This window comes from Vicia villosa, linkage group LG1, assembly GCF_029867415.1.
Source record: "Vicia villosa cultivar HV-30 ecotype Madison, WI linkage group LG1, Vvil1.0, whole genome shotgun sequence".
NCBI classification, from domain to species: Eukaryota; Viridiplantae; Streptophyta; class Magnoliopsida; order Fabales; family Fabaceae; genus Vicia; species Vicia villosa.
The window spans coordinates 17,788,825-17,799,518 of NC_081180.1; the positions used below are offsets into that span (position 1 = coordinate 17,788,825).

The 10,694-nt window shown below is 29.8% G+C and overlaps 2 protein-coding genes across 2 annotated transcripts; one reads left to right on the forward strand and one right to left on the reverse strand.

The window, feature by feature from the left end:
- The first annotated feature begins 246 nt into the window (after positions 1-246).
- On the forward strand, positions 247-6,457 carry LOC131629937 (probable flavin-containing monooxygenase 1). Its single transcript, XM_058900746.1, has 5 exons — positions 247-797; positions 3,205-3,445; positions 5,283-5,461; positions 5,565-5,914; positions 6,001-6,457. The coding sequence occupies exons 1-5, from the start codon at positions 315-317 to the stop codon at positions 6,341-6,343; spliced, it is 1,596 nt and encodes a 531-aa protein (XP_058756729.1). The 5' UTR covers positions 247-314; the 3' UTR covers positions 6,344-6,457.
- On the reverse strand, positions 6,427-8,709 carry LOC131629945 (peroxiredoxin Q, chloroplastic). Its single transcript, XM_058900753.1, has 4 exons — positions 8,326-8,709; positions 8,096-8,233; positions 6,916-7,005; positions 6,427-6,841 (listed from the first exon to the last, which is right to left on the reverse strand). Exons 1-4 carry the CDS (start codon positions 8,560-8,562, stop codon positions 6,623-6,625), a joined length of 684 nt encoding a protein of 227 aa, XP_058756736.1. The 5' UTR covers positions 8,563-8,709; the 3' UTR covers positions 6,427-6,622.
- Positions 8,710-10,694: the final 1,985 nt, after the last annotated feature.

Below are 10,694 nucleotides of genomic sequence, written 5' to 3' on the forward strand. Positions count from 1 at the left end.
AGACTAGCCCGTAGGTAGCACGAAAGTTCTCAACCATGACCAATGAATTTCCATAAGAACTTTTATATTAATACTATTAAAATAATAATGTAAAGCTGGCTAAAAGAATTTAATAGACATGTAAACACTTTTCCTATTTTTCTTGTTTGATTCACTTCAAACAACTAAAAGTCTACGGCACGTGATCTCACTATGACGACTGCATGCAACTCAAACTACCTATATATACAAACCTAACTTCCTCACATTTCATCACACACTCATTCATTCATATTCATCTAGAAATTATTTAAATTTTTCAATATCAAAAAACCATGTCTATGATCAATGAAAATAATGAAAATATTCATCCAAAAATAGTATCTAAAATAGGAATAATAGGAGGTGGAGTGAGTGGCATAGCAATAGCAAAACAGTTATCACACTTGAACCCTATTGTGTTTGAGGCCTCTGATTCCATTGGAGGTGTATGGAAGCATTGCACATACAATTCCACAAAGCTTCAGTCTCATCGTAGGGATTACGAGTTCACTGATTTTCCTTGGCCTAATAGAGATAACAATGATTTTCCAACACATGTTGAAGTGTTGGATTATTTGCGCTCTTATGCTAAGTATTTTGATGTGGTGAAGAATATCAGGTTTAAGTCTAAGGTAGTGGAACTCAGGTTTTGTGGAAACCCTAATTCTGAGTTTGGAGGAGTAGGGCTTTCTTGTGATCTTGAGTATGGAAGTTTGCTTCCTGGAGAGACTATGTGGGATGTTGCTGTGCAGACCAATGACTCTCATGCCATTCAGGTCTTCATTTATCTCTAAGTTTATAATAAGTTTTTTTTTTTTATATATTTAGTGTATTTTAAAGGATATTTTTATTATTTTCTCTATTAATGTTTGAATTTTAAATTTTAGAAGACTTACTTTTTTTATTGATAGATATAAAAATAATACTATAGTAAAATTTAATACATAAAAAATGTTATAATAAAAATTCAATAAATAAAAAAGATGAAATTGATCAAAAGATAAAAAATTATAATTAAATTTATTTTTTTATCAATATAATTATATTTTTTAATTTATTATTTTTAATTATTATAATTGTATTTTTTTTAATTCAAACCCATTTTTTAAATTTTAGAACTAGACGTCTAGATTAATGAAATCTACCTACTAAGCTTGATTGTTGGAATTTTCTAAGAAGATAGATAGATCAATATAATTTTCCATTTAGACTATATCATACTCAGATTAGATTATGCCAAACTATAATAAAAAATATAGAAAATTTGATTGTATGGAATTTTTTTTAAAAGATAGACAAATCGATAAATGTTAACAATTTAGACTATATTCCACTTAATTAGGATAGGTTAGAATGAACTTTAACTGAAAAATAAAAAGTGTTTATAATTTAGGCTATATTACATTCAGGTTAGGTTAGATAAAATAGATAAACTAGAAATCATTCCAAAAAAAAAAACTTTTTAGGTTCACTAATAAACTTAACTTGGATAAATATAAATATTATTTTTGTTACTATTATTATATTATATTTCATTTTATATTAAATTATAAATTTATTAATCTATTTGATAATTTTTGTTTATTAATTTACATTAATTTTATCATATTTAAATATATTAAAATTAAATTCAATATCATATAAAAAAATTTAAAATATTATTAATGTATAAGTATTAACAATTTTGTTAACTTAGTATATTATAAGAAAATGGAAAAAATTATAACTTACACTCAATATATCTCAACTAACACGTATTAATTGAGTTATTCGATCCACTTCAATATCATATATGAATAGATTATTTTAAATATTATATTAAATATTAAAATTAAAATTAATTACATTAACATATTAACTTATTAATATATTTAAAAACAAATAATTTTTTATAAATATATTCATAAAGAATATGCATTTGAACAAGTTAATGTATATTTAAAATAAACTTATTTATCTCTTCTTTAAATTAACTATAATTTTATCTTTTAAATTCAAACCCTACTTAATTAGATGTCTCTTACCAACTGAGTTGGATTTTCTTTTATAAAACAAATAAGTTATGTTATAGTAGATAAGTCCATGATCCACACACACCATTGGGACGAGGACATATCACATATGAATATGTTGTAATTTTTAAAGAAAAACGATAAATTATTAAAAATAATGGATTCCTAATTTGTCCATATTCTTTATGACTTATTGAAAAATATAATAATTGATTATATGGAGTTGGTGAGGCAGTGAACTTTTATTCAAATTTTTGTAATTTTTAATAATAAAACAATATATTAATAAAGAGGTAAAAAAAATTAGTCTAGTGTCCGCGTTATTAAATCATCATCATATATATTATTAAGTGATTCGTGAATAAATTAATGTTTAATCAACCACTTAGGTATATTAGCATTCGTATTATTTACTTATATTTGCTAATAAAGATATGCATTTCAAAGAAAATTCCACACGCCAACTCTTGATTAAGAATACATATAACTAATTAATATACGTAGTATATCTATGAATAATCTACGAGTATTTCTATGGCATGTGTCAATTCAACTTTTGAATGCAATTTCTGATGTATAAAAATGAAAATAGATCAAATCAACTAACCAAAATCTATTGTCTATAATCTACACTGACTTAAGACAGGCCAAATCTTCTTTTTAAAAATTTATTTAATTAGAAATATCAAACTGCATACCATAAAAAATCTATTGTATAATAGTATATTTTGCTCTTTGAATTAAAATACAAAAATAAATTTTAGTTATTTTAAAATTTTATAAAAATAAGTTAAATAAAAATCTTATGTATTTTCATAAATTTTCAAAAATAAAATAGTCTAAAAAATTTTATGTTATTAAATAAACTCAAATAATTCAATACAAATAAATATTTAGTTTTATTGATCTTTTAATTTATTAGTGTATTTAAACACTAATTAAATTACTTATTCACATATATTTAAATAAAATAAACTCTTAAATAGATTAATAAATCAATCAGATCTTTAAAAATGTCACAATCAAATTTAAAATAAGTCTTTAACAAATTACATATCAGACTTGACAAAGTTTAATTCGAACCGATTTATTTTCACCCCTGCTTATACTACACTTTTAAGCAAATTATAATTGCAATGAAAATAATTTCTTATATACATATTAATTTCAGTGGTACAGCTTCGAGTTTGTGGTGGTTTGCATAGGGAAATATGGAGACATACCAAAGATTCCAATGTTTCCAAGAAAAAGAGGCCCTGAGGTATTCAAAGGAAAAGTCCTTCATACACTTGATTACTGTAAACTTGACCAACAAGCTGCTAATCAACTTCTCAGCAACAAAAAAGTTGTTGTAGTAGGCTTCAAAAAATCTGCTCTTGATTTAGCCATGGAGTGTGCACAAGCTAACCAAGGTAATTCAAAATATGAGTTACATAACGAATCATAGTTATTAATATAGATGAGATGATTTATTTATTTATTTTCTTCTCAAATTATATGATTGACTAAGGTTTTAAGGTTTTAAATTTGAATCATATTAGGAATTAATTAGAATTCTTTAAATTTAAGAGATCTAAATTGAATTGCTTATTGTTAAATAACTGAATTAAACTGAATCGTAATTAACCGAACCAAAGCTAAAAATTTAAAACAAAATTAACTAATCAAATATATAGTATTTATAATATGTTTTAATAAAAAAAATCAAACTGAATAATAACAAAAATTTCAAAATATAATAATTAGAATAAAAATATTAATATTAATAGTTTGGGTTGGTCTGAAATTTACACACGATATTTCAAACCAATACTTTAATTTAGTTCAATTTGATTCTTTGAACATTTTTGTTATTAAATTTCTTTCTTAACCATACTATAAACAAGCCTAACATTGATCTTTCTTGTATTGGGTCAGTTATGAATTGATGTATCGACATGTACCATGCATGTGCATGGTCAACAACTTCATATTTCCCTTTCACACAAAAACGTCAGCTTCATAACTATCCGCATTAAATAAGATTTCTTTTCTGTTAAGCCAATATATTTTAAAAAAGTATTAATCTTTGAAAGGCATAAATTTTTAATTGAGAAAAAATAAGTGTAGCACTAAATTTGTTTTTACTTGAAGAAAAAATAACTAAATTCTTCATTAATTATTGGCGGCCTATATATTTGGCTATTGACAAAATATTATAGAAGCACGTTTTCAATGAGTTAATGTGAAAGGTTGAAAGCAACTGTAGCAATGCATGTTTATTGTAGCACAATTATCACTCAACTTCTCTTTGTTCCTTTTCTCAATCATGCTAGTTTTCCAATTTTAGTGTTTCTTTTGTTGTGAAGGAAAAATATCCTATCCAATTTTAGGTTGTGACAAGTGTTTCTATGACCACAATTAATTATACATATGTTAATTTGACTAATTTGTTGGAAAAGTTTTACTGTCTATTACTTGAACACTTTCTCTATCTTAACATGTTGCTTTTATTTTCCATTTGTTGTGTTGTGGGTCATGAAGACCAAAAAGTTAGTCCAAGCCATTTTTCAATTTATATTTTTTTCTGAATTAAATTAATCTTCAAATTTTCACTTTTTAAAATGAATAATTAAAATATAACAAATTATAATATCTTTAAAGAACTACAATTGAGTTTACTTAACAAGATCATTTATGGATCTAAAGTAAACAACTTATAAACATAATCGTCTTAAATTTGAATTTAATTGAAATACACCGACGGTGCATAGCAATTAAACTCTTTAAATTTACCATAATTTAACGGTAAAAAAATAAATAAAAACTCTATTTTATTACAATTTAATTATGATAAATATTTTAAAAAGTAAATAAAAACTCTATTTTATTACAATTTAATCATGACAAATATTTTAAAATAATTTTAATCACAGTTTAACCACAGCAAATTTTAAATATATGTGATAAGCATTTTTATTCATTTTGAAAAGCAATACATGTCAATCCTTAGACTCTTCTATGGCATACCTTTAGAAAAGAGAAAATAAATTTAATTTCAATGACTGATTTTGACATTCATCTACTTTCTCCACATAACAACGTGTGGCACTCACATTTCAACACCTCATGTCTTTGAGCTAGTCCTTGCTAACTAGTTCAAATTCAATTGCAATTAATTATTGTTTAAACTTTAAAGTTTCTAAAAAAAGTAACTTTTTTGAAAAGTTAACTATGTGTAATTAAGCTAAAGCTAACTTGTTTATGAAGGAATTGAAGGAAAACCATGCACCATGGTGATAAGGACTTTGCATTGGACAGTGCCACATTATTGGATATGGGGTTTGCCATTTTTCTTGTTCTACTCAACAAGATCTTCTCAGTTACTCCACCAAAGACCAAACCAAGGCTTACTTAGAGCTCTTCTATGCTTCATGTTATCTCCAATGGTATAAACATGATTAACATTTTCATTAACAAACTCTTAAACCGATAATTAACTTTATACTAGCTAATTGTTTCTTGATGTGTTTAATCCAAAATCTGTTATAGAGGCTTGGCATTTCAAAGTTCATTGAGTCCTACCTTCTGTCAAAAGCGCCGTTGGAGAAGTATGGCTTAAAACCTGAACACCCTTTTGAGGAAGACTATGCGTCGTGCCAAATGGCTATCATGCCGGAGAATTTCTTCTCTGAAGTGGAAAAAGGCAAGATTGTATTTAAAAAGGCGTCGAAGTGGTGGTTCTGTAAAGACGGGATCGAGTTTGAAGATGGCGCTAAGGTGGATGCGGATGTAGTGATCCTTGCAACTGGTTTTGAAGGAAAGAAAAAGCTCAAAGCGATTTTACCTGAACCTTTTTGTAGTCTGTTGGAGTATCCTTCTGGTCTTATGCCGTTATACAGGTAAGAAACGTTGCGGCCGTCTTTTCTATAAGCATAACTTTTGCGCTTTTCTATAACTAGGATCGTGATCGTGCTATTTATGACAGGGGAACTATCCATCCATTGATTCCGAACATGGCTTTTGTCGGATACGTTGAGAGCGTTTCGAATCTCCACTCTTCAGAGCTACGCTCAATGTGGCTTTCAGGGCTTGTAGACGACAAATTCAAGCTACCAAAAGTCGAGAGAATGCTTTCGCAAACAGTTGAGGAGATGGAAGTAATGAAAAAGTCTACAAGGTTCTATAAAAGACACTGCATTTCAACATATAGCATCAACCATAGCGATGAAATATGTAACGATCTCGGATGGAGTTCGTGGAGAAAGAAGAACTGGATATCCGAAGCATTCGGCCCTTACAGCAGTCAAGACTACGAGAAGGAAGAATGAATACATAGCCTATAACCATTTATGTAACAATTGCATAAAAATAATCAAATTATAAGAATAATAAAAGCATGGTTATAGCCATGTTAATAAAATAAATCATAGGTATTGCTGATATATGACATTGTTGTGACAATTGAAGGTAATATTTCCATCGCAATACGTTACAATTGTTTGCTCTCTATAGAAGAAAGAGTATTATTTTTATCACTATCATGTGACCAAAGTGTTCAAAATCAGCTACTTAATTACAATGGTTTCATACAGAAGGATACAGAAGCTTTAAAGGCTTTGAAGTAGTTTCAAGGTCTCGTCGATGTGCTTTTCGGGTTGGAACTGGTTGTTGTAAACGAGCTGAACCACGCCGTTTTTGTCAATAACATAAGTCTCTCTCCCTGGCAATGATCCAAAGAAATCGCCCGGAACTCCCCATTCTTTCCTTACCTTGTTACCCTCGTCACTCAACAATGTATATGGAAGTTTGTACTTCTTGGCAAATGCCTACATTTTCATGTGAGGCATTGGTTAATACTTAATAGGCATGAAAATTATGCGGTGAAAATTTTGTGTTTTACCTTGTGAGACGCAGTATCGTCGCCACTTATCCCAACAACCTCAGCTCCTGCTTTCTTGAACTTCTCGTATGAATCCCTAAATGCACAGGCCTGCGATAATTGATAAAATTGTCACTGTAACTAATCTGCATAATCTAATTCCATGCCTTTACCATATACAAAACTTGAGAACTCTTCTGATGCGGATTGAAAGAGAAAAGATAAAGCAATTCTGAAAGTGTGGAGAAATGAAATATTGTAGAAAGATAAAGAATGAATACTCGCACGCAAGATTTATGGAGGTTCAGAGATTGATTTCCTACATCCTGACTGCGGTCAATCCCATCACTGATCATGCTGAACACAACAACATGTGTGCAACACTTTCTAGTAAAGGAAAATCTCAACTCAACCCCTCACTTTCACTCTTGCTTAATGATTCTATGAAATGTCACTCTTCTATCCCCTTGCAGAAACACATCGGTTTATATACTAGTCCATTACAAAAAGTAGCTACAAAGTTCGTTATGAGTTTATAACTGAATCAATTTTATCAATGCCGAAAAGCCAAAAATCTGCCATGACAGTTGTCAAAAAATCCTCAATGAGGCTGACATATGACACATCATTGAATTGAACTACAAGCTAACTTAACCAACAAGTTTATCAAAGTTCAAACCTAACTAATTAACTAACAAGATCTGTCAGAATACAACATATCATAATCGTCAATCACTATTATTAAGAATTGTGGTTGAGGCTAACTCAACCTTACAAAACCAGCATGTAAGACAAAGAGTACCCCCACTTATAAACACATGTTCAGGTCATATATTGTCTGATGCAGGACTTCTTAACACACTCCCTCACGTCCAACACTGGACATCTGGAGGGTGAACATAAATGGTGGGTGGCCTAATAGCGGAACCCCGAAAGCATGTGGTCCAATGGATCTTTAACAAGGCTCTGGTACCATATTACGAATTGTGGTTTAACCAAACTCAAACTTACAAAATTGACTTGTAAAGTGAGGAAAACCCGACTTATAAGCATATATTGACCGAGGGACTCTTAACATCTATTAACACATACATGACTATTATTAGAAGCTACAATATGCTCTCTATATATAAAAAGTAACTATCTACACATAGAAATACAAATTAACTCTAACAATCAAACAAAATTTGGATTACATTACCTGTTTGGTACAGCCCGGAGTCTCATCAGCAGGATAGAAATAAACAACAACAGGTTTCCCTTTGTACTTAGATAGACTCACAGTCTTACCATCCTGATCCTTCAGCGTAAAAGCCGGTGGCTTCGAGCCTTTACTAACCTGCCATTCAGCAATGAATTGAAGATATACAAACAAACAAACAAACAAACAAACAAACAGTAATGCAAGTGGATTGAAACAAAGTTGTATACCTTGGCAAAAACTAAAGATCTTTTGAGTGAAGAAGCGGTAATGGAACTGGAAGAATGAGATAACTTGAGACCTAGAAACTGAGAGTTGAATTTGGTTGAAGAAAGTGATGATGATGATGATGATGATGATATGTTTAAGGAAGATGTAAGAGGGTGATGTAATGTGAGGAAAGAGTTGGTTGGGAGAGTGAGGGAAGAGTTGGCAGCCATGGATGAAGAAGAACAAAGTGGTAACATGTTGTTGTGTGTTGTTTTTCCTTTTGGGTGGAAGATATGAGATAGAGATAGAGATAGAGAGATATGAGAGAATGTGATGTGAGATTGGAGTGAGTTGGTTGTGTTGTGTGGGTGGATGAAATGAAATCTGTAGGAGCCAACAAAGCAGGATTGGCTTTCTGGCGTGGCCTAATTCTTACCCTCAAACCAAACTTTTCATTAAGGGGTGATGTCTATGTAAACTTGTCTCTTTAAGGTACAAGTTTATCAACTAAATATAGAAATATTTGTCTTAAAGGTCCTATATTCAATTTTCCAAAATTTTAAAAATAATACTATTTAAATATATTTTTAGTTTTTCTTAAATCTTTTAGTCCTTTAAAAAATCTATTTTTTATCCTCTTATTTAATATTTTTTTGAGATTTTTTAGTCCCTTTAATGAAAAATTGATGCTAACCGTGGTTTGTTCGAACATGTGACCTAAAAGTCATAAGTCAATGCTTTTATTAAATATGGGTGTGTTTGGATTGGCGGTGAACAAAATTGATTCTAGTATAATTGAGTTTGGTAGAATTGATTTTTATAAAGTTGAGTTTAGCAAAATTAATTTATGTTTGGATACATTTATGTAAAAGTGAGTTGAACAATAAATTTCAGTGTAAAAATCAATCAAAATCAATTCTAGAGACAGAAACTACAAATTCTAGCTTCAAGTAGAATTAATTATGGAGGCAGGACCAATTCTATTTTTGATAAATCAAACACTCGAAAATCACCTATTATCAATTTTACACCTCTAGAATTGATTCTGCTTCTTTCAAAAGTCAGTCCAAACATCTTATATGTCAATTAACCTGTTGTGATTCAGTTGTAGTTGCAGCAAAACGTATTTATCATCGTGATTCTTTGTACGGAGCCATTACTATGTTCATGAAAATGTTATGCATTATCTATAATTTTAGCTTGACATGCTATTCCCTTTATCTTCATGTCCTCCGTTAAAGACAATATAATTATGTGACACCATGGAATAAACTTTCTTTAGCATGAAATTTAACTCGCTACCATAACAAATATCTCCATTGCTTTAAAACAAAATGTTCCTTCCTCTACCAAAACAATGATTATTGTGGAACTATGTGCTTGCAGGTATAAAGTTGAAAATCTCGCAAAAGATATATCTGAAGTTTTGATGACAACAACAACGATTAAGGTTGGGTGCAATAACTTTGACCTTTGACAATGGTGACCTAACCAGAGAAACATCTCACGTCTCGTCAACAAAAGAGACTAAAGATTAAAGTGTTTATATGATTAGGAGCAATCCAACAAAGAATCTTGAAGCCTTAGATGAAATGTAAAATCCAGCCAAGTTGTGTATGTCTTTCTGTTTGAGTTACTCGAGTTTTGTAAAAGCTAGGGAAGTACAAAGTCAACTCTCACACACACACATGCACACCCCTTAAAACATCTTTCTCAAACGTTCTCATCAAAAAAATGTTTTCTAGGCCAAGTTAACTGATTAAGAAGTTGTTCAATCTCTTTCAACAGGTTTTTTGAACTAGCTAATCGATTGGTAACTTATGTTAATTGATTGGAAAAACTTTTTTGAGTAAGCCAATCAATCAGAGCATTAAGTCAATTAATTGGAGAAAGGCTAAACGATTAACCAAACGATTAAGACATCACCTTAATGACTTGCAACGACTATATATCCAATATTTCCTTTCTGGGCATGGTAATCAAATAAATATGACTTGGTGAATCAATTGGAGTCTTATGTCAATCGATTGGCTCATCAATTCTGCCCATGAATTATTTTCTTTTTATTTTTCCAACTAATATATAAATGAGGCGCGCCTCTTCTTCATCTCACAGCATTTTCCAAAGCTTTACATTTTATTTAAAACTTATATCTCTATTTTATCTCTTTCTCTCTATATAAACATTTTTCTTTCATCTAAAGTTTTCATAGTACTTTTGAATAAAACCCTGCTTGTGAGGAAGATTTTGTAAGTGGTCGTGTTGTTTGTTTATTTCTTGAGGAGTGTGATTGTCTTTAGAAAATTAAGTTTAGTTTGTTGGATAAACCAATCATAAAACCTGTGTTTCAGTTTATTGAGTTTTTCCACAAAAAAAGTTATATTATCGG

Excerpts from the sequence above, each read along its gene's own strand:
- LOC131629937 (XM_058900746.1), top strand. The coding sequence starts at position 315 with ATGTCTATGATCAATGAAAATAATGAAAATATTCATCCAAAAATAGTA. Across the intron at positions 798-3,204 it reads ATGACTCTCATGCCATTCAG|TGGTACAGCTTCGAGTTTGT; the intron begins GTCTTCATTTAT and ends TATTAATTTCAG. Across the intron at positions 5,915-6,000 it reads GGTCTTATGCCGTTATACAG|GGGAACTATCCATCCATTGA; the intron begins GTAAGAAACGTT and ends TATTTATGACAG.
- LOC131629945 (XM_058900753.1), bottom strand. The coding sequence starts at position 8,562 with ATGTTACCACTTTGTTCTTCTTCATCCATGGCTGCCAACTCTTCCCTC. Across the intron at positions 7,006-8,095 it reads CTCCGGGCTGTACCAAACAG|GCCTGTGCATTTAGGGATTC; the intron begins GTAATGTAATCC and ends CAATTATCGCAG. Across the intron at positions 6,842-6,915 it reads ACGATACTGCGTCTCACAAG|GCATTTGCCAAGAAGTACAA; the intron begins GTAAAACACAAA and ends ATGAAAATGTAG.